Source organism: Pristis pectinata, chromosome 5, assembly GCF_009764475.1.
Source record: "Pristis pectinata isolate sPriPec2 chromosome 5, sPriPec2.1.pri, whole genome shotgun sequence".
Lineage (NCBI taxonomy): Eukaryota > Metazoa > Chordata > Chondrichthyes > Rhinopristiformes > Pristidae > Pristis > Pristis pectinata.
This window is the reverse complement of record NC_067409.1, coordinates 5,713,288-5,740,978: the sequence shown is the minus strand read 5'-3', so window position 1 is coordinate 5,740,978 and position 27,691 is coordinate 5,713,288. Positions and strand designations below refer to the sequence as shown.

Genomic DNA, 27,691 nt, shown 5'->3' with positions numbered 1-27,691 from the left:
AGTGCATCACCTCACTCTTGTCTCGTGCTTTAACTAAGATTTGGCAACCTCTGCCCTACCTCATCGTTTTTGTTACCTCCTGGAGAACTTTAGTGGGAGTAACTGAGATTACTATACATAACCTCAGCAATAGAAAAATGTGCACTGGGTTTCTGTAGCACTCAGATCAGTTCTTTGAAGGAGGATTCATTAGTCCCAGTCCTGCAAAGGGAAATGGTGCTGGTAATGCAAACCTGGAAATGGCATCAGATAGGTGGATGGTGACATGCAGCTGAAAGTGAAGACGATTGTGATTGGCCCTTGTTCAATGCTGCACAACTCACCTGTGGTATAGAGATGGGAACACACCAAAGTGCTTCATTGCAGCATTGCCTACACCTACTGAACCTCAAAGTAGGTGCAGAAAAGGGCAAGTCTTAAAGGAGTCAAGGTGTTTAAGGAAGGAAGCTGAGTTTAGGGGCTTGGCAGTGAGAGGTCATGTTTTAAATGGCAACCGTTGCTCACAACCAAGGGTGTTATTTCACTTTACAGTAGCAGCCACTTCCTCCATTACCAAGGCTTTAACAGGAACCCCTGGCTTCCAGTAGTTCCCTCTTGACCAATACTTTGGGTTAAAGTGAATGAGACAAACAAAAGCAAAATGCAAGCAGTAGGCTGTGATATTACCTTCCACTGCACCCATAGAGAGAACTGTCACTGAACTGGGTTATCATGTAGACATGGGGTTGCTAGGACAAGGCTTGGTTCCCATCTTCAGTGACTTGCCTGTGCCATGTTCTTTGAGAGGATCATCAAAAGAATGGAGAAATTCAAAACTGGTTTGATAGCAAACAGTCTTTAATAGTTAAATCACTGTACAAAATTAGTACATCACTAAAAATCATCTTGTCCCACCCCTAGTTAAACAGCAACCTTCTAAAGGCATGGTGAATATTTTCTACAGAGCCAAGAACACTATTCTCCTGACCACCTCCATAGATTCCAGCCACTAGTCTCATTTCCACCAGTAGGGTATGGATACCACTGTACCTCAGAGCAGAAGGATAGGGAGGGAGATAGACCCTCTGGTGAAGCCTAGTGGCATAGATTCCAACAATAGAATAGAACCACCTGGTAGCTACCCATTCCCCAGCTTAAAGTGGCAAGGTAGCCCACAATCAATGAATCCCCACACTGAAAGTTTAGGGTCCAAACACTTATCACAAGTGTCAAGAGGCAGTGCAAAGAAAGGGTTAACTAGAAACAGCAGCAAAGGCCTTTTTGATGGCAATACCATGCAATTCAATCCCCCTGACACAGACAGGCAGCCACACTTCACAGGGGCTGTCCTGCAGGTACTGAGTCTGGCCACAGTTGCTGTGACTGTCTTAAGGTGCAGCACAGACCTGGGCTGGAGGAGGGGGCTCCACTGTGGAGATTCTGTATAAGGGGAACCTGAGCTTGCTTGTGCCCCAGATCAGACCTGTTCCTACATTAAATTATACCGACATCTACTCCCAAACAAAGTTAACACCCACACCAGCAACGAATGAGCAGCCGCCGTCCGATCATCTGCCCTGCGTTCCATCACTTCCTTGCCACGTCGTAATTGGCAACAAACCAATCACAGGTCTCCTTGACAGCTGAAACAGGAAAACAAGTAACAGGGCAGGATTTAGAGTCAGTTGTACAGCACAGAAACAGGCCCTTTGGCCCAACTTGTCCATACTGAACAGTATTATAGCAACACTCACAAAGTTGCTCCTTTCTGCAGAACAAGTAAGTTCTCGCCCCGCGCTACCTGATAAAGCTATTCAGTGACTAGATGAAACAAACAAATACCGCTCTCAAATGAGGAGAGTGACAAGTTAGCCCAATGTCTACACTTCTAGCTGCCTGGAGAAAGCAGCCTGTAAAGTACCTCTCCGACCCTGTTCATTCTCTCTTCTCCCCTCTCCTGTCAGGCAGGAGTATTTGCAGACACATTTAACCTCTCCCTGCTTCAATCTGAGGCTCCCACCAGTTTTAAGACCACCATCATCCCGGTACCTAAGGAAAAAAAACAAGGCAACATGCCTTAATGACTACTGCCCAATGGCTCTGACATCCACCATCATGAAGTGCTTTGAGAGGCTGGTCATGGCATTCATCAACTCCAGCGTCCCAGACAACCTCGACCCACTGCAATTCGCCTATGGCCGAAATAGGTCTACAGTGGACGCCATCTCCCTGGCCCCACACTCAGTTCTGGAACATCTGGACAGTAAAGACACCCATGTTAGACTATTGTTTATTGACTACAGCTTCGCCTTCAATACTATAATTCCAAGCAAACGCGTCACCACACTCTGAGATCTGGGATTCAACACCTCCCTTTGCAACTTGATCCTTGACTTTCTGACCAACAGACCACAATCAGTGAGGATAGGCAACAACACCTCCAGCACGATTATTCTCAACACTGGTGCCCCACAAGGCTGCGTCCTCAGCCCTCTACTCCCTATACACTCATGACTGTGTGGCCAGATTCTGCTCTAACTCCGTAGTCAGCCGTATCTCAAATAACGATGAGTTGGACTACAGGAAGATAGCAAGCTTAGTGACATGGTGTCATGACAACAACCTTTCCCTTAATGTCAGCAAAACAAAACAGCTGGTCATTGAAAGGGAATGGTGTACATGCACCTGTTACATCAACAGTGCTGAGGTCAAGAGGGTTGAGAGCGTCAAGTTCCTAAGAGTGAACATCATCAACAGCCTGTCCTGGTGCTTCTATCTCACTATGATAAAATTATTGAATCCCTTATACAATGAGATGGACTCTGACCTCATGATCTACCTTGTTGTGACCTTGCACCTTATTGCACTGCACTTTCTCTGTAGCTGTGACACTTCACCCTGTACTGTTATTGTTTTTACCTGTACTACCTCAATGGACTCTGTACTAACTCAATGTAACTGCACTGTGTAATGAATTGACCTGTACGATCGGTGTGCAAGACAAGTTTTTCACTGTACCTCGGTACAAGTGACAATAATAAACCAATACCAATATTGTTTTCCTTTTTACTACCTCCATGTACTTGTGTGTGGCATGATCGGCTTCGATGGTTCTTCACTAAGTGACAATAATAAACCAATTATCGAGCTATGGTCAACTCAAGCAACCCAGCTCCCAGAAAAGTGCTGCATGTGTAAAAAAAAATGCAGATGCTGGAAATCTGAAATAAAAACAGAAAACACTGGAGATACTCAGCAGGTCAGGCAGTGTCCAGGGAGAGCAACAAGTTAGTCTAGGCAGCAAAGGAAGGGGGAAGTGGGAAATGTTAGCTGTTTCTCCACCCGCAGATGCTGCCTGACCTGCTGAGCTTTTTTCCCCAGCATTTTCTCTTTTCAATCCCAGAATCACAGTGTCTCTGGGACTGGTGCGAGGCAGTAACACAGCGGTTTAGTGAACCTGCTACATGTCACCCAAACCCCAATCAGACCAGCCAATCCCTTAAGAAACCCAGCTTCATCTTGCTGGATACAGAACAGCCCGTCTCTGCAAGGTTCAAGCACTGATACCCCATCCCACCAGGAGGTGACAGTCCATCCCACACAATCCAGTGACGGGAAAGACATTTGTAACAGAATCAACAAGAATTTCTCCGTGCCAGACAGGCTCCTGGAGCGAAGGAGCCTGAGGGGTGACCTAATGGAGGTTTATAAAATCACGAGGGGTGTAGATAAGGCGGATGGTCACAGTCGAGAGGGGAGAGATTTAAAGGGGACCTGAGGGGGAACTCTTTCACACAGGAGGGTAGCAAATATATGGAAAGAGCTGCCAGAGGAGGTGGGAGAGGCAGGTACAATTACACATTTAGATAGGGACTCGGACAGGAAAGGTTTAGAGGGATATGGGCCAATGGGACTGGCTCAGGTAGGCACCTTGGTCAGCATGGACGAGTTGGGCTGAAGGGCGCGTTACCGCACTGTATAACCCCCAGGGTCCGCAGTCAGTGCAGCACAGACAGGATTGTAGGTCTTGGTGTGTCCTGTCCAGGGTAGGGGGCTGTGTTGGTAGGGAAACGACACTTGACATCGACAGGTGCGACCGGTTGTGGGCTGCAGAGCCGTGTGACGGTGGTCAGTGGCGGGTCTGGCGACTGAGGGAGGGGCCGAGGGTGCGGTGACTCACCTTGGCTGAAGGGGGTGAACTGGAAGTCAGGCAGGTACTTCCTCAGCTTGCTGTTACTTGCCGTCTTCTTGTACTGGCCGTCAGACTTAGTCGTGTCAAACTGGAGGCTCAGAATTAAAGAGACACACAGTGCAGAAACAGGCCCTTCGGCCCACCCAGTCAATGCTAACCATCAACCACCCATTTACACTGATCCCATTTTATTCTCCCCACATTCCCATCAAACCACCCCCCACCCCCAGCCCCCACTTCACTAGGGGCAACTTACAGCAGCCAAGTATCCCACCAACCCGCACGTCTTTGGGATGTTGGGAGGAAACCAGAGGACCCAGGGGAATCCCACGCAGTCACAGGGAGAACGTGCAAACTCCACACAGACAGCGCCCGAGGTCGGGATCAAACCCGGGTCTCCGGCGCTGTGAGGCAGCGGCTCTACCCGCTGCGCCACAGAGTGGGAGCAATTGTGAAGAAGCTCCTTGGCACCAGAATCCCTGTGGACACAAGATAACAGGGAATCGAAGCACCACCAGGCACAAACCTCAGCGGGGAAAGGCGGGAGCTATCCAGCAGAGGAGGGCGTCACAGTAAAGCACGAGCCAGGTCAGACATGACAGTGGACGGCCTGGCCTGGGGGTCTCCAGCATCAGACTCCTGCCGCCAGTAATCACAGGGGTACTGCTGTTCACCCACGTTCTGTATATATTTCAGAAGGCGGCAGGGGAAGGGCTCTGCTTGGCCAAGCCAAAGAACCATCCAATAGGGGAAGTAAAAGTCTGCCCATAGCCTCCTCCACTGCCAAGTTGCAGCTTGATGCAGATTAGAGCATCAACACCTCATATTCCGCCTTGGGAGTCTCCAACCTGATGGCATGGACATCGATTTCTCCAACTTCTGGTAACCACTCCCCTCTGTCCCCGTTTTTTCCCTTTATCCCACGGGCCCCCATCACCCCATCTCTGTCCCCTCCCCCACCCACCACCCACACATCCCTCCCTCCGGTTCCCCTCCCCACCTCTTTTCCATGGTCCACTGTCCTCTCCCATTGGATCCCATCTTCAGCCCTCTGTCACTTCGGCCTATCACCTCCCAGATTCTGACATCATTCCCACTCTCCCCCCTCCCGATCAACCCCCTCACCTGGATCCACCTCTCACCTGCCGGCTCTTGCTCCACCCCTTCCCCCCACCTTTGTATACCGGCCATCTCCCCTCTTTCTTTCCAGTCCTGATGAAGGGTCTCGACCAGAAACGTCGACTGTCCACTTCCCTCCACAGATGCTGCCCGACCCGCTGAGTTCCTCCAGTGCTTTGTGTGTTACTACACACTTAGAAACATAGAAAACCTACAGCACAATTCAGGCCCTTCGGCCCACAAAGCTGTGCCGAACATGTCCCTACCCTAGAAATTACTAGGCTTACCCATTGCCCTCTATTTTACTCAGCTCCATGTACCTATCTAACAGTTTCTTAAAAGACCCTGTCGCATCCGCCTCCACCACCGTTTCCGGCAGCCCATTCCCCGCACTCACCACTCTCTGAGTAAAAAACTTACCCCTGACATCTCCCCTATATCTACTCCCCAGCACCTTAAACCTATGTCCTGTGGCAACCATTTCAGCCCTGGGAAAAAGCCTCTATCTACCTGATCAATACCTCTCATCATCTTATACAACTCTATCAGGTCACGTCTCATCCTCCGTCACTCCAAGGAGAAAAGGCCGAGTTCCCTCAACCTGTTTTCATAAGGCATGCTCCGCATCCCAGGCAACATCCTTGTAAATCTCTTCTGCACCCTCTCTATGGCTTCCACATCCTTCTTGTAGTGTGACCAGAACTGGGCACGGTACTCCAAGTGGGGTCTGACCAGGGTCCTATATAGCTGCAACCTCACCTCTCGGCATCACTTCCTGATGGGTTGCAAAATAGAGGTGAAGGTGTTGGCTGTTTTGGCTGACCAATGACAGGGTGGGATAAACGCTGGGCAGAGGGTGCTGAGGAATATACCCAGGCCAGGTTAGCAGCCTGACCTCTCCTCCAGTACTGGTCACAGGGACTCACTGAGCCACTGTTGAAATCCGAGGGGTTGGGAGCTCGCTGAGTGACGCTGGCGCCCAGAGTGAAGGATACGATCACCTCGCCTTTGAACCCCATCGCCGACACAATGCTCTCTGCTGCCTCTTTAATGGACACTTCCTCCTCTTCTCCCACTGCAGACAGAAACACACAAACGTTATCCTCGCTGGTCAGAGCTGCTGGCCAGACTTGCACTCCCCTCGGTAACCTGCTCGGGGTGGGGGGGGGGGGTGGTCACAGGAGTTCACATCAGGCACAAGCTTCAGCAGAGCACGGGTCAAAGAGGGACAGCACGGGTTAGACACACAGTGAAGCTCCCTCCACTCTGTCTCATCACAGGGGTTAGACACACAGTGAAGCTCCCTCCACTCTGTCTCATCACAGGGGTTAGACACACAGTGGAGCTCCCTCCACAGGGGTTAGACACACAGTGGAGCTCCCTCCACAGGGGTTAGACACACAGTGGAGCTCCCTCCACAGGGGTTAGACACACAGTGGAGCTCCCTCCACAGGGGTTAGACACACAGTGGAGCTCCCTCCACACTGTCCCATCACGGGGGTTAGACACAGAGCGAAGCTCCCACCCATTCCTCCAATCCACCACATCTCCTACCAACAGACTGTGGTACTGAGTGGAACAACTCACTGAGACATCGGGAGAAAGTGGTCAGACTTGGTGCTGGTGCAGTACCCTGCACTGATATAGCGCCTCCAGCATCCGACTGAGCCGGGCAGGAGCAGTTACCATTCGGAACCACCTACCTGAGAGGATGATGGGCTCAATCTCCTGGTATTCCCTCAGGACCCAGATGAAGAGGCGAGCCAGGTCCTGTTAGACCAAGGGACCGCCGTTAGCCAGATCCTGCACTGTCCTGACCCTGGTCCCGTCCCACTCTCGTCAGTTGCGGAACCTCCTCTGCCCCACCCCACCCCACCCTCGCCGAATCGGACGGTGCCTTTCCCGGAGCAGTAGCTGGGCGATCGGAGACAGACCCACCCCACCCGACTGTCACCCTCCTCTCAGACACAGAACCCAGACCCCCACTGATTCTGATCAAAGGTCAGCGGTCTGAAAGATTCCCCGCTCCTCCCTCCACAGATGCCGATGACCCACACAGCACCACCTGCACTGCCTTGTCCCAGATCACCAGCATCCCACGGAGAGGCTTCCACACCTCTTCGCCCAGGGAGCTGCTTCCAACGACCCGTCTCTGACCAACTAGTGGTCCACGGGGCCGGCAGGTCCATTACCCTTGTACAAGTGTATATAATGAATGCCCACTGTCTTCTTCCCAGGGTTGGGGAATCAAAATCTAAAGCACATAGGTTTAAGGTGAGAGGGGAAAGATTTAAAAAGGGGGCCAGAGGGGCAACTTCTTCACGTAGAGGGTGGTCAGTATATGGAACGAGCTGCCAGAGGAAGTGGTTGAGGCAGGTACATTAACAACATTTAAAAGATGCTCTGACGGGTATGTGGATAGGAAAGGGTTAGAGGGAATATGGGGCAAATGGGACTGGCTCAGATGGGAATCTTGGTTGGCATGGACAAGTTCGGCTGAAGGGCCTGTTTCCGTGCTGTATGATTCTATGACTAATTGGTTGCTGTAAATTGCCCCCCACCCCCTCACTGTGGAAGTGAATGGGAGAATGTGGGGGGAATAAAATGGGATTCATGCAAATGGGTAGTTACTGGTCAGCATGGACTCAGTGGGCCAAAGGGCCTGTTTCCGTGCTGTGTGACGATGACTCTCTCTGTATAATGCTTGCCTTGTCTCATCTCCTGGACTGGCTTCAATCACTTGAGGGTTGGAGAGGAAATCTGCCAGAGAATTTTTCTTACAGATTCTGGATTTTCTTGTGGTCTCTCCCAAGGGACACAACAACAGGGAGTGGTGTTGTGGGGGGGGGGGGGGGGGGGGGGGGGTTTAAGAGGAGACAAGGAGGGGTTAGCACTCAGTGAGCAGCCCGTCTACATCCCTTTGGGGGTTCCAGTTCCCAGCCCCCCCCACCCCAAGCTGTTCTCAGTGTCCTGGCTCAGACTGGGACCAGACTCGTTTCACTGGGGGTTGGAGTTAGACCCAGGGTCCTGGTTGAGCAGGGGTCGGGCCCCACCACCCCAGGAGCTGCTGAGCCCAGTGACCCACCAGAGAGTAGATGAACTGCCGCCTGGGCTTCCCCGAGCCCCAGACCACGAGAGGGGTGCCGTTCTCTGCAAAAGAAACAAACAGCAAGGGGTTAGAATTTAGCTGGGTCCCGTGGCAGCAGTAAACCACCCCCCTCGGGGAGTTGGGTGTAGTTCTCCCCCTCATACCCAACCGGCTCCCAGAACAAGACTGCCTCTACACCGCACCCCTTCTCCGTCTCTGCCCCTTCTAATCTCCACACTCCCGTTCAATCCTCTTGATCATGCCCCATGGACTTCAGTGAGGCCTTTGATGAGGTTCCATGTGATAGGCTGCTCTGGAAGGGTAGATGACATGGAATCCAGGGAGAGCTGGCTCATTGGATACACAATGGGCTTGATGGTGGAAGGTCGTTTCTCGGACTGGAGGCCCGCGACTAGTGTGCCTCAGGGGTCGGTGCTGGGCCCATTGCTGTTTGTCATCTATAACCAATGATTGGATAAGAGTGTACAAGGCGTGGTTAGTAAGCTTGCTGATGACACTGACATAGGTGGTACAGTGGACAATGAAGGGGGTTGTCAAAAATTACAGGGGGAGTCTTGATCAGCTGAGTAAGTGGGCCGAGGAATGGCAAATGGCGTTTAATTCTGATAAGTGCAAGGTGTTCCATTTTGGAAAGTCAAATCCAGGTAAGACTTTCCTGGGTTGAGAGCTTCAAGTTCCTAGGAGTGAACATCACCAACAGCCTGTCCTGGTCCAACCATGTAGGCGCCATGGCCAAGAAAGTTCACCAGTGCCTCTACTTCCTCAGGAGGCTAAAGAAATATGGCAGGTCCCCTTTGACACTCACCAATTTTTATCGATGCACCATAGAAAGCATCCTACCTGGATGCATCATGGCTTGGTAATGGCAACTGCAAGAAACTGCAGAGAGTTGTGGACACAGCCCAGCGCATCACGGAAACCAGCCTCCCCTGCATGGACTGTCTATACCTCTCGCTGCCTCAGTGAAGCAGCCAGCATAATCAAAGACCCCACCCACTCGGGACATTCTCTCTTCTCCCCCCTGCCATCAGGCAGAAGATACAGGAGAATGAAAGGACGTACCACCAGGCTCAAATACAGCTTCTATCTCACTGTTATAAGACTATTGAATGGTTCCCTTATACGATGAGATGGACTCTTGACCTCAATCTATCTTGTTATGACCTTGCACCTTATTGTCTACCTGCACTGCACTTCCCTGTAGCTGTGACACTTTACTCTGTATTCTGTTATTGCTTTTACCCTGTATTACCTCAATGCACTGTGTAATGAATTGATCTGTACGAACGGTATGCAAGACAAGTTTTTCACTGTACCTCGGTACAAGTGACAATAATAAACCAATACTTTCACAATGTACGGCAGGGCCTGGGGAGTGTTGTAGAACAGAGGATCTTGAAAGTTAAGTACATGGTTCACTGCAAGTGGAGTCACAGGTAGACAGGGTGGTGAAGGCAGCGTTTGGCACACTGGCCTTCGTCAGTCAGGGCACTGAGTATAAAAGTAAGGAGATTATGGTGCAGTTGTACAGGACACTGGTGAGGCTGCACTTGGAGTGTTGTGTTCAGTTCTGGTCGCCCTGTTATAGGAAAGATGTTATTAAACTGGAAAGAGTGCAGAAATGATTTATAAGGATGTTGCCAGGACTTGAGGGACTGAGTTATGGGGAGAGGTTGGAGAGGCTAGGACTTTATTCCTTGGAGCAGAGGAGACTGAGCGGTGATCTTATAGAGGTGTATAACATCATGAAGGGCATAGATAGGGTGAATGTACTCAGCCTTTTTACCTCAGAGTTGAGAAATCAAGGACTAGAGGGCATAGGTTTAAGGTGAGAGGGGAAAAGATTTAATAGGAACTTAAGGGGCAACTTTTTTTTTACACAAAGTGTGGTCTGAGCTGCCAGAGGAAGTGGTTGAGGCAGGCACAATAACAAGTTTTAAAAGACAGTTGGACAGGTACACGGATTGGAAGAGTTTAGAAGGTTGTGGATGAAACGCTGGCAAATGAGATGAGCTTGGATGGGGCATCTTGGTCAGCATGGACCAGTTGGGCCGAAGGGCCTGTTTCCATGCTGCACGACTCTAATCTTCCAACACCGGCAGGTGTCCCTTCAGCTTCTCCCGAGTTCCCTCCCCAAAGGTTCCCCCTTCTTGCAAAGGTCTGTCTTCCACCAAAGTGAAGGAGGTAGTGTTTGGCATGCTTGCCTTCAATCGGTCAGGGCATTGAGTACAGGGGTTGGGATCTTATGTCACAGCTGTACAAGTCATTGGTGAAACCGCACCTGGAATATTTTGTGCATTTCTGGTCGTCCTGTTACAGGAAGGATGTGGAGGCTTTGGAGAGGGTGCAGAAGAGATTCACCAGGACGCTGCCTGGATTAGAGGGCATGAGCTACAAGGAGAGGTTGGGCAAACGTGGGTTGTTTTCTATGGCGCGTCGGAGGCTGAGGGGAGACCTGATAGAATTATGAGAGGCATAGACAGGGTAGACAGTCAGAATCTTTTTCCTGGAGTAAAAATGTCAAATACCAGAGGACGTGCATTTAAGGTGAGAGGGGGAAGTTTAAGGGAGGTGTATGGGGCAAGTGTTTTACACAGAGAGCTGTGGGTGCCTGGAACGGGCTGCCAGGGGTGGTGGTGGAGGCAGATAAGACAGTGGGGTTTAAGAGGCTGTTAAGACAGACACATGAACATGCGGGGAACAGAGGAATGTGGATCATGTGTGGGGCAGAAGGGATTTAGTTAAATTTGGCAACACGTATGGCACAGACATCGTGGGCCGAAGGGCCTGTTCCTTCATTGTTATACGTTCCAACCACATCATGGCTGATCCAAATATACCCACTTACTCACCCTGGATCCACATAACCAATACCCAACGTACAGCTGGCGATCTCAGTCTTGGATGTTTCACCCACAACAACCAGAGACAAGATGGGCTGAGTGGTCTCAGCACACACCAGCCCACAGTTCCCCGAGGGGAACTTGGCTGAACTTGGGAAGGTGTTGGCGATAACTGTGGGAGGGGAGGCTGGTGAGGAACCCGCTGTTGCGAGCCCTCACAAAGAGTCTGCTAATCTTGGAGATATTTCACTCGAGCAACCTTCCCCTTTAATTTGGCAGAGAGAATATCCCCAAGGCTATTGGCATTCAGGCAAAATTTAAAATGCAGCATTGTGACAAATATTTTGGCATGTCCCCGTTGACTCTCACCAATTTTTACAGATGCACCACAGAAAGCATCCTATGCAGATGCATCATAGCTTGGTATGGCAACTGCTCTGCCCAAGACCACAAGAAGTTTCAGAGAGGTGTGAAAGCAGCCCAGTCCAGTACCACCAGGTTCAAGGACAGCTTACATTCAGCTATTATATTGGTATTGGTTTATTATTGTCACTTGTACCGAGGTACAGTGAAAAACTTGTCTTGCATACTGATCATACAGGTCAATTCATTACACAGTGCAGTTACATTGAGTTAGTACAGAGTGCATTGATGTAGTACAGGTGAAAACAATAACAGTACAAGTGTCACAGCTGCAGAGAAAGTGCAGTGCAATAAGGTGCAAGGTTGCAATAAGGTAGATCGTGAGGTCAGAGTCCATCTCATTGTATAAGGGAACCGTTCAATAGTCTTATCACAGTGGGGAAGAAGCTGTCCTTGAGCCTGGTGGTACGTGCCCTCGGGCTCCTGTATCTTCTACCCGATGGAAGAGGAGAGAAGAGAGAATGACCCTGGTGAGTGGGGTCTTTGATTATGCTGGCTGCTTCACCAAGACAGCGAGAGGTAAAGACAGAGTCCAAGGAGGGGAGGCTGGTGTCCGTGATGCGCTGGGCTGTGTCCACAACTCTCTGCAGTTTCTTGCGGTCCTGGGCAGAGCAGTTGCCGCGAACGGACATCTTATACGATAAAGGTGAACTCTTGATCTCTCAATATACTTTGTCATGGCCTTGCACCTTATTGTCTGCCTGCACTGCACTTTCTCTGTAGCTGTGACACTTTACTCTGCTTTCTTTTCCTTTTGTACCACCTCAATGTATTTATGTCTGGAATGATCCATCTGGATGGCACGCAAACAAAAGCTTCTCACTGTACGTGTGACAATAATAAACCAATTACCAACATCTTCTCCCCGAACCCAACTGAGAATGAAGGGATCACAGGCAGCATTAGACCAGAGCCAGGGAGGAAAGGGTTACAGTTCCCACTTGGGTACATGCACTAATAACAGCCAAGACTCAACTCTGCGCCAGGTACGTCTTGTGAATCAGCCCCGGTAAGACGTGGCCCTCCTCGATGTTGAAGTTGTCGTACATGCCGAAGACATTGGTGGGAATTACTGCTGTGAACATACGGCCGTGTTGCTCGTGGTAGCCCCTGAAAGAGTGGTCGTACGGTTAGTGAGAGGAGGCAATGCCACCCCGGCACGTGCAAACAGCAGCCACGCCGGCTGGCGCAGGGACAGTGTCCCTGTACGGGCGGTAGGGGGGGATGAGAGCAGGCGAGAGGAGGAAGTCAAACAGAAATGACAGCTACCGGTTCTGAATGTCAATCATTCTCTTGGCATAGGAATATCCAAAATTGGAACTGTGTGGAGGTCCATTGTGTATCTAGACAAGACAGAGAGAGAGAGAGACACATCATGGTCGAAAGCTTCGAGTTCATAGTTGTAAATATCACCAATTTGTCCTGGTCCAACAACATGGATGCCACAGCCAAGAAAGCTCACCAGCTACTGCCTCAGGAGGCTAAGAAAATTCAGTGTGTCCCCAATGACTCTCACCAATTTTTATCGATGCACCACAGAAAGCATCCTATCTGGATGCATCACAGCTTGGTATTGGTATTAGTTTATTATTGTCACTTGTACCGAGGTACAGTGAAAAACTTGTCTTACAAACCGATCGTACAGGTCAATTCATTACACAGTGCAGTTACATTGAGTTAGTACAGAGTGCACTGAGGTAGTACAGGTAAAAACAATAACAGTACAGAGTGAAGTGTCACAGTTACAGAGAAAGTGCAGTGCAATAAGGTGCAAGGTCACAACAAGGTAGATTGTGAGGTCAGAGTCCATCTCATCATATAAGGGAACTGTTCAATAGTCTTATCACAGTGGGGTAGAAGCTGTCCTTAAGTCTGGTGGTACGTGCCCTCAGGCTCCTGTATCTTCTACCCGATGGAAGAGGAGAGAAGAGAGAATGACCCGGGTGGGTGGGGTCTTTGATTATGCCGGCTGCTTCACCAAGGCAGCAAGAGGTAAAGACAGAGTCCAAGGAGGGGAGGCTGGTGTCCGTGATGCGCTGAGCTGTGTCCACAACTCTCTGCAGTTTCTCGCGGTCCTGGGCGGTGCAGTTGCTGTACCAAGCCGTGATGCATCCAGCTCTGCCCAGGACCGCAAGAAACCGCAGTGAGTTGTGCTGAGCTGTGGCCACATCACAGAAACCAGCCTCCGCACTGTGGACTCTGTCTGTACTTCTCGCTGCCTCGGTAAAGCAGCCAACACAATCAAAGACCCCACCCACCCCGGACATTCTCTCTTCTGCCCCCTCCCATCGGGCAGAAGATACAAAAGCCTGAAAGCACGTACCACCAGGCTCAGGGACAGCTTCTATCCCGCTGTTATCAGACTCTTGAACAGATCTCTCATTTGCTAAAGATGAATTTTGACCTCACAATCTTCCTCATCATGGCCCTTGCACCGTATTGTCTGCCTGCACTGCACTTTCTCTGTAACTGTAACACTTTATTCTGCATTCTGTTATTGTTTTCCCTTGTACTACCTCAATGCACTGATGTGATGAAATGATCTGTATGGATGGCATGCAGAACAAAGTTTTTCACCTGTACCTCAGTACATGTGACAATAAAGTAATTTACCATTTACCAAACTGACCATCAAGCCCCCACCTGAACTAATCCTACCCCAACCCATTTTATTCTCCCCACACTCCCATCAACTCCCCCCAGATTCTACCCCTCACCCACACACCAGGGGCAATTTCCAGCTGCCAATAATCCCACCAACCCACCTACCTTTGGGACGTAGGAGGAAACCCACTCGGTCACAAGGAGAACGTGCAAACTCCACGCAGACAGCGCCGGAGGTCGGGATCGAACCCAGGTCCCTGGGGCTGCACCAACCGTGCTGCCCAGGATGGTGAAGCAAGACGGAAGGTGTGACTGGGCTGCTGCTGTTTCTGACGTGCTCTTACGCACAGACTGCCAGGAGAGTTCTGGACTCACAATCCAGAGGCTGGTTCAAATCCCGGCTGGGGAATTAAAATCCAAGAAATTAACTACAGCCAATCCAAGGCAGACCCTGTCCCCTTGGCAACGTGCTGACCAATAGCTGCTGCAGGGATGGAGAACAAACCCTGGGCCAACCAGAAGGGGGCCTCAAGGGAAGAAAACAGCCCCTCGGAAGTTTGGAGGAGACCATTCCTCCCCTCAAGGCTGTGCTGTTAGACTGTGGCCACAACCCCCCACGCTTCAGGGTAGAGGGGGCAGCTTGGAGCACACAATACCCCTCTCCGGGGGTCCCACCACACTCGCACCCCCACCACTCCTGGGAGGGGGGGGGTTCCACAACATGTGCCCCCACCCCTCCCCAGGGGGTCTTACGACATGCGTGCCCCTCCCCAGGCCTGGAAGTTTGGGGGGGACAGGAATTCTCCTTTCCCAGGAGTACAATGCCCAGGATTGGGGGGGGGGTGGAGGTTTAATGAAGCATCGTGGGGGAGGGTCTCTCACCATGGTCTCATCGATGGGGTAGGTGGTCTTGTCGGGGAAGATGCAGGTGGAGAGGCAGGAGATGACCTTGGTGACGCCGTGTTCATGGGCCGTCTGCAGCACGTTGTCATTGATGTGGACGTTCTGCCTCTGGGGACAGAATGGGGGCAGGTCAGCAGTCAGCCCCCAGGGCACACCCTCGCTCTACCCCTCCCCCCAATGCCCCACCCACCCCACCCGGCAACACAACTGTGGCTGGCCAGCATACAGTCCCCAGGACCCACCCTTGTTCTCCACCCCCACCGCCCCTCTCTATTCCCCCCTCCCCCTCGTTCTCCACCCCCACCGCTCCTCTCTATTCCCCCCTCCCCCTCGTTCTCCACCCCCACCGCCCCTCTCTATTCCCCCCTCCCCCCTTTAAATGTTCACGTACCCGCCTCAACCACTTCCTCTGGCAGCTCGATCCACATACTGACCACCCTCTGGGTGAAGAAGTTGCCCTCTCAGGTCCCCTTTAAATCTCTCCCCTCTCATTTTAAACCCATGCGGATTTTTGATTCCCCAACACTCGTAAAAAGGGTAAACGCATAATCTATGCCCCTCGTGGTTTTACACACGTCTATCAGGTCACCCCGCAGTCTCCTACACTCCAAGGAATAAAGTCTTCACCACTGCTGGGGCAAAATCCTGGAGCCCACCCCTAGCAGCTCCTTCACCAGAAGGACCAAGGGCTTCAAGGCAGCAGCTCACCACCACCTTCTCAACGGCAAATAAGGGTAAAAGGGTAATTATCCTTTCATGAGGGTAATTATCTGGCCCTGTTAATCCCCTCCAGGGAGGGTATCTACAGTTCTTGTCCAGTTTGGACTTCACATGACCTCAGATCCACTGATGGGTCAGGTCCAGCCACGGTACAGTTAGTGATGGGGAATAACCACTGGGCTTTCCCGCAATTCCCGGATCTCTAGAACAGAGCTGTGGAGTGACACAGGGAACATTGGCTGCTCCACAAGATATAGGAGCAGAATTAGGCCATTCAGCCCATCGAGTCTGATCCACTAGTCAATCAAGGCTGATTTTATTCATCCCCATAACCGTTAATCCCTTTACCAGTCAAGAACCCATCAATCTCTGCCTTAAATACACCCAGTGACTTGGCCTCCATTCCCCTCTGTGGCAATGAATTCCACAGATTCACTGCCCTCTGGCTGAAGAAATTCCTCCTCATCTCAGTTCTAAAGGGACATCACTTCATTCTGAGGCTGTGCCCTCGGATCCCAGACTCTCCCACTGATGGAAACATCCTCTCCGCGTCCACTCTATCCACTAATGGAGATGTCCCCTCACTTGACCCCCAGTCACGCACAGTGCGATATTCGACACAGGCTCACCCAGAAATCCAGGTTGTACTTCATGTTGCGGAAGAGCCCGCCTACCATGGCCGCCAGGTGTATGACGTGGGTGGGTTGACACCGAGCGAACACCGCCCTGGTTTCCGCCGCGTTCCTGCACATCGAGGAAGAACAGAACTGCATTTCCGGGGCTCCAGTCCGTCACCGACGGCAACAGAACCCAACCCGACAGCGGACGCCCCCTCGCCACAGGAGTGCCCGAGAAACACCTGCCCTCCACGGGAAGATGACACCGCAACACAGCCTAGGTTTTCGTGTGACTGCAAATGTGCGAATGGGCTCAATTGGAAGTAGCAGAGGGCGATGGTAGAAGGTTGTTTCTCGGACTTGAGGCCCGTGACTAGTGGTGCGCCTCGGGTCGGTGCTGGGCCCATTGCTGTTTGTCATCTATATCAATGATTTGGATAAGAATGTGCAAGACATGGTTAGTAAGTCTGCAGATGACACCAAAATAGGTGGTGTTGACAGCTAAGATGGTTCTCAGGGTTTACAGAGAGATTTTGATCAGCTGGGTAAGTGGGCCGAGGAATGGCAAATGCAGTTTAATTCGGATAAAGCGAGGTGTCACAGTTTGGGAGGTCAAATGAGGGTCAGACTTTCACAGAGAACGGCAGGGCCCTGGGCAGTGTTGTAGAACAAGAGGGACCTCAGAGTACAAGCACACGGTTCACAGAAAGTGGAGTCACAGGTAGACAGGGTGGTGAACGTAGCATTTGGCACCCTGGCCTTCATCAGTCAGGGCACTGAGTTGGGATGTTGGTGAGGCCGCATTTCGAATATTGTGCTCAGTTTTGGTCACCCTGCTGTAGTAAAGATGCCACGAAGCTGGAAAGGGTGCAAAGATTTACAAGGATGTTGCCAGGACTCGAGGGACTGAGTTATCGGGAGAGGTTGGGCAGGCGAAGACTTCATTCCTTGGAATGTAGGAGACTAGAGGTGACCCTATAGGAGGTGTATAAAATCATGAGGGGCTTGGATTTGTGCATTCACCCTCAGTCTTTTCAGTAGGGAAAGAGAATCAAGAATTAATAAGTTTAAGGTGAGAGGGGAGAGATTTAAAGGGGACCCAAGGGGCAACTTCTTCACCGAGGGTGGTCAGTATATGGAACGAGCTGCCAGAGGAAGTGGTTGAGACAGGTACAATAACAACTTTAAAAGACACTTGGACAGGTACATGGATAGGAAAGGTTTAGAGGGATGTGGGCCAAACATGGGCAAATGGGACTAGCTTGGATGGGCATTTTGGTCAGCATGGATGAGTTGGGCCGAAGGGCCTGCTTCTGCACTGTGTAAATCTATGACTCCACCCAGCTCCCACAGCAGAGACCCAACTGCCCAAAGGCGGGGGGGGGGGGGGGGTTTAAGACACCCCCATCAGCCAGTTACCACCCAGAGGCCTGGCACAGGCTGAGGGGCAGGGGATGGGCCGAGTGGCCTGCTGGAGTGGAGCACCCCCTCCCCACTGGGGTGGGGCCACTGGGCTCCCTTGTCCCAACCCCATCACCCCCCCCCCCCTTCATTCCCCATGAGGACACAAGATGCCCAGTGGATGGTTGAAGCATTGAGACTCCCACATGTCCAAGGTCCATGGGCCACCCCCACCACTACACTTGGGGTCAGGGGGTGGGAGTAGGTTCCAGCCAATGTCCCACCCCAGGAGTGTTCCCTCCCCAGCCCGCCCCCAGACTCACGTCAGATCCGCATCTTTGGAGGACAGGAAGGTCCACTCCTCACTGGGGAGCGCCTCGCCGCCCTGCACCAGCTGCTCAATGGCTCTGCCCACCAGGCCGGAGCCCCCGGTCACCAGGACCCGCTTGGGACCCGTCCCGTTACTGGAGGTCATGTCTGCAGCACGGGGGGGGGGGGGGGGGGGGCGATCAGTGACACAAGTCTACCCACTCACACCCCTCCCCACACAGCCTGCCCCTCCCCTCAGTCCCTCCATGGGCCCCTCCCTCAAACACACCGCCCCCCCCTCCACACACCCTGCCCCTCCCTCCATGGGACTCCCTCAGACACAACCCCCCAAACTTCCCATCCACCACCCCCGCCCCACACACCACCCCCCCAATCCCTCCATGGGCCCCTCCCTCAAATACACCCCCCCTCCACACACCTCCCACCCCTCCACACACCCTGCCCCTCCCTCCATGGGACTCCCTCAGACACAACCCCCCAAACTTCCCATCCACCACCCCCGCCCCACACACCACCCCCCCAATCCCTCCATGGGCCCCTCCCTCAAATACACCCCCCCTCCACACACCTCCCACCCCTCTCTCCATGGCCCCCCCTCAAATACACCTCCAAAACACACCACCCCTCCAACACACATCCCACCTCCTCTGCCCCCCCCACACACACCCCACCCCTCCTCTCTACACCCCCCCGCCTCACCATCTCCCTCCCACCCCCCACCAGTGGTACCACCAGTGAGCCCACTGGGTGAGTGTGGATGGTCTCACTGCCCAGCTGGGTCAGGGTAGGCAGTGAGGGAAGGAACCTCCACAGGAACACCTGTGGGTGCCACCACCGCTACAGGTCCCGTCCCCCACACCAAGGACACCCCCACCAACGGTGGCACCAGTCCTACTGAATGGGACCGTCTCGGAACATCTCAACACTGGGCACCCAGGAGCAGCAGCTGAAATGTTCACCACACTCTGTAACCCCACGGGCTGGTACATCCCATCCCCAGAGCCCGGCGCCAGTCCTGGCTCAGTGAGGGGGTCAGGGGGCACGTTGGGAGCAGCACCAGGTACGCCCAGACACGGTGAGGGACCAGCCCTGGTGAAGCTCCAATACTGGACCATCCACGCAGTAACCTGCAAGAACAGTCTCCAGTGGACAGAGCCACACATTCCCGCAGCGAATGGACCAGATCAAAGGTCTGAAGTACCAGACATCTTGTGACAGAACAGTACAACACAGGAACAGGCCCTTCGGCCCACCATGGTGTGCTGAACTAATTAAGCTAATGGCACCTAATCCCTTCTGCCTGCACTTGGTCCAGATTCCCCCATTCTCCACACATTCCTGTGCCTATCTAAGAGCCTCTTAAACACCTCTATCATATCTGCCTCCACCCCCACCCCTGGCAGCACATTCCAGGCACCCACCACTCTCTGTGTAAAAGACTTGCCCCGCATATCCCCTCTCACCTTAAATGTACGCCCTCTGGTATTAGACATTTCAACCCTGGGGAAAAGACTGACTGTCCACCCTATCTATGCCTCTCATAATTTTATAAACCTCTATCAGGTCTCCCCTCGGCCTCCGACACTCCAGAGAAAACAACCCAGGTTTGTCCAACCTTCCCTTACAGCTGATACTCTCTAATCCAGGCAGCATCCTGGTGAACCTCCTCTGCACCCTCTCCAAAGCCTCCACATCCTTCCTGTAATGGGGCGACCAGAATCTCATTGTGAATGATGGTGGACCATCGAACAGGTAACGGAGGAGGTTGTTCCATCCTCGGCGATGGTGGGGCCAGCACACCAGTGACAGAGACCAGGCTGAAGCATTCGGAAGCGCGCTCAGCCAAAAGCGCGGAATGGATGATTGATCGCGGCTTCCTCCCGAGATTCCTGCCGTCACTGAACCCGGTCTTCAGCCGGTTCAATCCACTCCGGGTGGTATCCAGGAATGGCAGAGAGCATCAATCACAGGAGAGGCTTTGGGACTGGACAATGTCCCAGCTATTGTACTGAAGACCGGCACCCCAGAAGTAGCTGTGACTCCAGCCAAGCTGTTCCTGTACGGTTACAGCACTGGCATCTACCCGACAATGGGGAAAGTTGTCCAGGGACGGCCGGTCCACATAGAGCAGGATAATCCAATCCGGCTAAATACTGCCCAGTCACTCTGCTCCGAGTGTACCTACTCACCAATAACCTGCTCACTGATGTCTGATTTAGGTTTCACCAGGACATCTTGGCTCCAGACCTCTGGGTCCGGATCAGTTTATTGTCACACACACCAGGGTGCAATGAAACTCCTTGCTCGGGTGAAGCTCACAGAGCGAACCGCGTACACGGGAATAAGAAACACAGCAACAGATACGGCAACGAGTGCAAAGCAATGGAAAGGTGCGGCGTACGGCCGCGCACTCTGAGGTAGCGCAAAAAGAAATGCTGAAGCGACAGTAATGGGAGAGGTAGATCTGAGGGTTCGAGAACGAGGCAGCGCCGCCGGGAAGGGGGTGTGACAGCGGGGACTGGTTCACGGCTCTGACAGCAGTGGGGAAGAAGCTGTTCTTCAGTCTGGTCACCTGGGCTTTCGAACTCCTGTATCTTCTCCTAGACATCAGGAGAGAGAAAAGCAAATGGCCCAGGGTGGCAGGCATCCGTGACGATACTGTCAGCCTTCCTGAAGCAACGCACGGTGAGGAGGGACTGGATGGAAGGTGAGAAGCAAAGTGCTGAATCCCAGAGGTGGGATCAGAGACTGCCCTGGACATCAAGAGGACATCTGAGAGAGTGTAGCAGAAGAGAGCCCTGGTAAAACTGGTCAATGGGCATAAAGGGGGAAATACTCCAACGATTGGACTCCCACCATGCGGAAGGGGAGACGGTTGCCAGAGGTCAATCCTCCCAGCACCATCTCTGCAGGAGGTCCTCAGGGTAGTGTCCAAGGACAAACCATCACCTTCATCAACGACCTTCCCTCCATTGTAAGGTCAGAGGCAACGACTGCACAATGTGCCACTCGCAAGGACAGGGAGGAGATGCCGGAACCGGACAGGTCCCAGAGCACTCGGCAGTACATAGTTTGGAGGAGAGACCAACCAGCCTTTAAAACCAAGGTGATGCGTTTAGGATGAGAGAATTAGGCAGGGAGGAGAGGAGGATCTCTCTCCTTCATCATCACTGGGTCTCAGTTCCCAACAGCGCTGTGGGAGTGCAGTGGTTCGAGAAGAAAGCTCTTCCCCACCCTGGGAACAGACGATTGTAAATTGGTTTATTATTGTCACATGTACTGAGGTACAGTGAAAAGCTTTGTTTTTCATGTCATCCATACAGATCATTTCATCACATCAGTGCATTGAAAGCAATAACAGAATGCAGAATAAAGTGTCACAGCTACAGAGAAAGTGCAGTGCAGGCAGACAATAAGGTGCAAGGCCATAACGAGATAGAGTGTGAGGTCAACATCTTATCGTACTAGGGGACCATTCAACAATCTTATAACAGCAGGATAGAAGCCGTCCTTGAGCCTGGTGGTACGTGCTTTCAGGCTTTTTTATATTTTGCCCAATGGGAGGGGGGGAGAAGAGAGAATGTCTGGGGTTGGTGGGGTCTTTGATTACATTGGCTGCTTTACGGAGACAGCGAGAAGTATAGACAGAGTCCATGGAGGCGGGGCTGGTTTCTGTGATGCGCTAAGCTGTGTCCACAACTTTCTGCAGTTTCTTGGGGTCACGGGCAGAGCAGTTGCCCTACTAAGCTGTGATGTATCCGGATAGGATGCTTTCTATGGTACTGGCCTTGCCGGCAACACTCACATGCAGTGAATGAATCAAAACAGAGTAACCGGACTCACCAGAGATCCCAGCCTCGATCTGTTTCACACAACAGCAATACATTAGGATGGAGACACAGGAGACTACAGATGTCCAATGCACACAGCTTTACACTGCAGCTGTGTCTCCGAACAGGCAGTCACCCAGTCCCATTGTAATGCAGGAACTGGGGCAGCCAAACACACAGCAAGAAACAGCAACAAGATTCAGGAACAACCAACAGCAGCCTTCAGATCAGGCAGAACTTCACCCCTTCAGCTTCAGAGCCAGTCACTCCGATCAACAGCTTTGGCACAATTGTTCACCCGCAAGGTGACACTGACAGCAGTGTAGGGCCGTCTCAGTACCACACAGTACAAGCAAACCCGAGCAGGAGGAGGCCACTCGGCCCATCAATCCTTCCTCCCCATTCAACACGATCATGGCTGATCTACACTGGCGTCAACTCCTCCTCTGCGCCAGTTCCCCCAAACCCTCAACTCTTCACATATTTACCTCTCTGTACCTTGAACATGAATGATCGGCCTCCACCTCCCTTTCCCCCCTCCCTCCCTCCTCTTCCTCTCCTCTCTCCCACCACACCCCACCCCCATCCCTCCTGTCCTCCCCACCCCTCACCTCATCCCACCCCCTCCCTCACCCCACCCTCACCCATATCACCCCCACCTCCTTCCCCCTCCCCTCCCCCACCCACCTCCCTCCTCCACTCAACTACCCCCTCCCCTCAGCACCTCCCCTCCCCCTCTCCTCTCCCCTTCCCCTCTCCTCACCCTCCCCTCCCCCCCCTCTCCCTCCCCCTCCCTCCCCCCCTCTCCCTCCCCCTCCCTCCCCCCTCTCCCTCCCCCTCCCTCCCCATCCCTCACCCCCTCTCCCTCCCCCCCTCCCCCCCTCTCCCTCTCCCCCTCTCCCTCCCCCCCTCTCCCCCTCCTCCCTCCCCTCCCTCCCCCCTCTCCCCCCCCTCCCCCCTCCCCTCCCTCCCCCCTCTCCCCCCCCTCCCCCCTCTCCCCCCCCCTCTCCCCTCTCCCCCCCCCTCTCCCCCCCTCCCTCCCCCCTCCCCCCCTCTCCCTCCCCTCCCTCCCCCCTCCCCCCCCTCCCCCTCCCTCCCCCTCCCCCCCTCCCTCCCCCCTCCCCCCCCTCCCTCCCCCCTCCCCCCCTCTCCCTCCCCTCCCTCCCCCCTCCCCCCCTCTCCCTCCCCCCTCCCCCCCTCTCCCTCCCCCCTCCCCCCTCCCCCCCCTCCCTCCCTCCCCCCTCCCCCCCTCTCCCTCCCCTCCCTCCCCCCTCCCCCCCTCTCCCTCCCCCCTCCCCCCCTCTCCCTCCCCCCTTCTCCCTCCCCCCCCTCCCCCCTCCCCCCCTCTCCCTCCCCCTCCCCCCCTCTCCCTCCCCCTCCCCCCCTCTCCCTCCCCCCTCCCCCCCTCTCCCTCCCCTCCCCTCCCCTCCCTCCCCCCTCTCCCTCCCCTCCCTCCCCTCCTCTCCCCCTCTCCCCCTCTCTCCCTCCCCTCCCTCCCCCCCTCTCCCTCCCCTCCCTCCCCCCCCTCCCCTCCCTCCCCCCCTCTCCCTCCCCTCCCCTCCCTCCCCCCTCTCCCTCCCCACCCTCTCCCCCTCTCCCTCCCCACCCTCTCCCCCTCTCCCTCCCCATCCCTCCCCTCCCTCCCCATCCCTCCCCTCTCTCCCTCCCCCCTCTCCCTCCCCCCCTCCCTCCCCTCTCCCTCCCCCTCCCCTCCCTCCCCATCCCTCCCCTCCCTCCCCCCCTCTCCCTCCTCTCCCTCCCCTCCCTCCCCCCCTCTCCCTCCCCTCCCTCCCCTCCCTCCCCCCCCTCACCCTCACCCTCACCTCCCTCACCCTCACCTCCCTCACCCACTGCGGCTCCCGACCTTCTTCCTGCTTCGCCACGTGACGCGGATGTACAGCCGGATTCGCCACCACGCATGCGTGTCCGCCGCGCAGTGCGCCACGGGAGTTGTAGTCTGCGGGAGGTGACCCCCCCCCCCCCCGCCGGAGCTGAGGGTCCGGGACGTCCCGCAGCGACCTTGTCCCAGCCCGGACGCGAGGTCTGTCCTGCTGCAGCACCGCGCCGGCTGGGCGTGTCCGCAGCCAGTGCAGCATTTTGTTCAGTGGGGTGGCAGGGATTGCACAGCAAGATCCCATAAACAGCAACGTGACAGGTCACCGCCTGATAAGCACTGACTCCATGTCCCGGGGGTGACTGCGTTGCTCTTCAAAATAGCATCACCCTCCACACCATCGGGGGAAAGGCATTCCCCAAGCCATTAGAGCCAGAATCAGGTTGATTATCACTGACTTAACATGACATGAAATTTGTTTCAGGGCAGCAGTGCAGCACAAAGACATAAAAGTTACTATAAATCACAAAAATAAATAAATAGTGCAAAAAAAAAGGAATAACGAGCTATTACTCTGAGCTAATTCACTGGCTGCTATGAGCAGGTAACGTCTCCCGGTGACCCTGAGTCCAGTCATCCCTCCACACCCGGAGATAACCGGTGGAGGCAGAGCTTTTATAGTGGGGGGAGTAACAACCCAGATCGGACGGGCGCTTTGCAGAACACAACACAGGGCAGTTCAGCACAAGAACAGGCCCGTTGGCCCACAATGTCTGTGCTGAACACGATGCTGAATTAAACTACGTATGGGCAGGTTAATTTGGGTTTAAAATGGGAGGCGCGGACTCGTTGGGCCGGGAGGTCCTGTTACCACGCTGTAAATAAAATTCAAAAATTTAATTTTAACTCTGCCTGCACCTGCATTCCCTCCGTTCCCTGCACATTCATGTGTCTGTCTAACAGCCTCTTAAACACCACTATTGTATCAGCCTCTACCACCAGCCCTGGCAGCCAGTTCCAGGCACCCACCGCTCTCTGTGTAAAAATCCTGCCTCACACATCCCCTTTAAACTTTCCCCCTCTCACCTTAAATGCCTGTCCTCTAGTACTTCACATGGACCAAAGGGGTGAATCCCACCCAGAGGTGAGGTTAAAATGAGTCCCCTTTGACGTCAAGACAATGTCTGACTGAGTGTGGCATCAATGAGCTCTGGAAAAACTCGTCAGTGGGTGTTGAGGGGCAGGCACTCCAGTGTTCAGAGTCATACCTCACACAGTGGTCGTTGGAGGTGGATCAGCCCTGTCCCAGGACATTACTGCAGGAGGTCCTCCCAGACTGACCATCTTCTCCAACCATCATCATATCAGAGGTGGGGATGTTTTCTGATAACTGCACCATGTTCAGTTCTGTTCGCAGGTCCTTAGCAAATGCAATACATGCAGGAAGGTCTTGATAGTATTCAGGGATGGGCTGATCAGTGACAAGTAACACTCATAGAGTCACACAGCACAGAAACAGGCCCTTTGGCCCAACTGGTCCATGCTGACCAAGATTCCCATCTAAGCTCGTCCCATTTGCCAGTGTTTGGCCCACATCCCTCTGAACCTTTCCTATCCGTGTACCTGTTCAAGTGCCTTTCAAATGTTGTTAATGTACCTGCCTCAACCACTTCCTCTGGCAGCTCGTTCCATATACTGACCACCCTCTGGGTGAAAAAGTTATTCCTCAAGTTCCTGTTAAATCTCTCCCCTCTCACCTTAAATCTATGCCCTCTAGTTCTTGATTCCCCAACCCTGAGAAACAGACTGTGCACATTCACCCCTCAATGTTCTACACCTCTATAGGATCACCCCTCATTCTCCTACACTCAAAGGAATGAAGTCCAAACCTGCTCAACATCTCTCCATAACTCAGTCCCTCGAGTCCTGGCAACATCCTCGTAAATCTCCTCTGCACTCTTTCCAGCTTAATAGCATCTCTCCTATAGCAGGGCGGCCAAAACTGAACACAATGTTCCAAATGCGGCCTCACCAATGTCCTGTACAACCGCAACACAACATCCCAACTCCTATACTCAGCGCCCTGACAGATGAAGACCAACGTGCCAAATGCCTCTTTCAACACCTTGTCTACCTGCGACTCCACTTTCGGGACACAAAAGTGCCAGGTAAAGAGAGAGAAGGTCCAACCACTGCCCTTGACACTCAATGGCATCCTTCTTCTGAGGTAGTAACCTTGGGATCGAGGATGACTTACTTCCACTCCAGTTTGTGGGTCTGTGACTGATGAGGCTGATGTAGCAACCACAGACACCACTGCAGATGGAGCGGTGGTGGCTGAGTCATGGCAGGTTGTGAGTTGGTGCGGGTCTATCCACTCTGGGGCCACCTGGAATACACCTGTCCCCTAATGGTTCCCACTCCCACCTCCTTTACTCATCAGAGTCCAGCCCTCTGTGTTCCTGCTTATCTCCCTCCGTCAGCTGTCTCCTCTGTAAAGTGTCACAGCTACAGAGAAAGTGCAGTGCAGGTAGTCAATTAGGTGCAAGGTGATAACGAGGTAGATTGTAAGGTCAAGAGTCCATTGAACTAGGGGACCGTTCAATAATCTTATAACAGCGGGACAGAAGCTGTCCCTGGGCCTGGTGGGACGTGCTTTCAGGCTTTTGTATCTTCTGCCCGATGGGAGGGGGGAGAAGAGAGAATGTCCGGGGTGGGAGGGGTCTTTGATTATGTTGACTGCTTTACCAAGGCAGCGAGAAGTATAGACAGAGTCCGTGGTCACCGCTGACCAGAAACTCACCTTGACCAGCTGTGTAAAGAACATGTCTACAAGAGCAGATCAGAGGCTGGGACCCCTGCAGTGAGGGACTCACCCCCTGACACCCCAAAGCCTGTCCACCATCGGCACCTTGATGTTCTTATGTTTGGCGTGACCTGCCTAGATTGCAGCAAACAGAAGCTTTCCCTGTATCTCAATACATGTGACAATAATAAACCAATATACCAAATATGTGGCCACAAGAGCAGATCAGAGGCAAGGAATCCTGTGGAGAGTAACTCACCTCCCAACTCCCCAGAGCCTGTCCACTATCTACAAGGTTCAAGTCTGCAGTGTGCTGGAACATCCTCCACTTGCCTGGAGAAGATCAGCTTCAACAACACCCAAGGAGCTCCACACAATCTGGGACAAAGCAGCCCACTGCTCTGACACACCATCCACCAGCCTAAACACTCCCCCCTCCAGCACCGGTGAACGGTGACTGCAGTGTGCACCCTCTACAAAGTGCACTGCAGTCACTCACCCAGGCTGCTCCAAATCCACCTCCCAAACCCACAACTCAACCACCAGGGCAGCAGGTGCCGGCGAACATTGCCACCTCCAAGTCACACACCAGCCTGACTTGGAATTATATCGTCGATGCGTCATTGTCACTGGGTCTGCACTCTGGAACTCCCTCCCCAACACCACACTGGGAGCACCTTTACCAGAAGGACTGTGGGGTTCAAGAAGGCAGCTCACCAACAAAGTCAGACAGCACAGAAACAAGGCCCTTCAGCCCATCCTGTCATGCCATCAAAGTTGCCCGTCTAAGCTGGTCCCATTTGCCCACGTGGCCCATATCCCTCTGAACCTCTCCTACCCGTGTACCCGTCCAAATGTCTTTTGTTGTAACTGCCCCAACCACTTCCTCTGGCAGCTCGTTCCATATACCCACCACCCTCTGGGTGAAAAAGTTGGCCTTCAGGTCCCTCTTAAGTCTCTCCCCTCTCACCTTAAACCTGC

The 27,691-nt window shown here is 53.3% G+C and overlaps 1 protein-coding gene across 2 annotated transcripts; it reads right to left on the bottom strand.

The window, feature by feature from the left end:
* Positions 1–819: 819 nt before the first annotated feature.
* On the bottom strand, positions 820–23,962 carry gfus.1 (GDP-L-fucose synthase, tandem duplicate 1). 2 transcript variants are annotated; one of them, XM_052017010.1, is made up of 11 exons: positions 23,918–23,962; positions 18,234–18,387; positions 16,522–16,636; positions 15,152–15,280; positions 12,935–13,008; positions 12,642–12,775; positions 8,376–8,440; positions 6,994–7,060; positions 6,286–6,365; positions 4,160–4,259; positions 820–1,622 (listed from the first exon to the last, which is right to left on the bottom strand). In XM_052017010.1, the coding sequence occupies exons 2-11, from the start codon at positions 18,383–18,385 to the stop codon at positions 1,567–1,569; spliced, it is 972 nt and encodes a 323-aa protein (XP_051872970.1). In that variant the 5' UTR covers positions 18,386–18,387; positions 23,918–23,962; the 3' UTR covers positions 820–1,566. The 2 variants fall into 2 exon arrangements, with proteins under 2 accessions (XP_051872970.1, XP_051872969.1); XM_052017009.1 differs by having other exon boundaries at positions 23,909–23,952.
* Between the last annotated feature and the right edge of the window lie 3,729 nt (positions 23,963–27,691).

Excerpts from the sequence above, each read along its gene's own strand:
- gfus.1 (XM_052017010.1), bottom strand. The coding sequence starts at position 18,385 with ATGACCTCCAGTAACGGGACGGGTCCCAAGCGGGTCCTGGTGACCGGG. Across the intron at positions 16,637-18,233 it reads TCCAAAGATGCGGATCTGAC|GAACGCGGCGGAAACCAGGG; the intron begins GTGAGTCTGGGG and ends CTCGATGTGCAG. Across the intron at positions 8,441-12,641 it reads CAAGACGTACCTGGCGCAGA|AGAACGGCACCCCTCTCGTG; the intron begins GTTGAGTCTTGG and ends TTTCTTTTGCAG.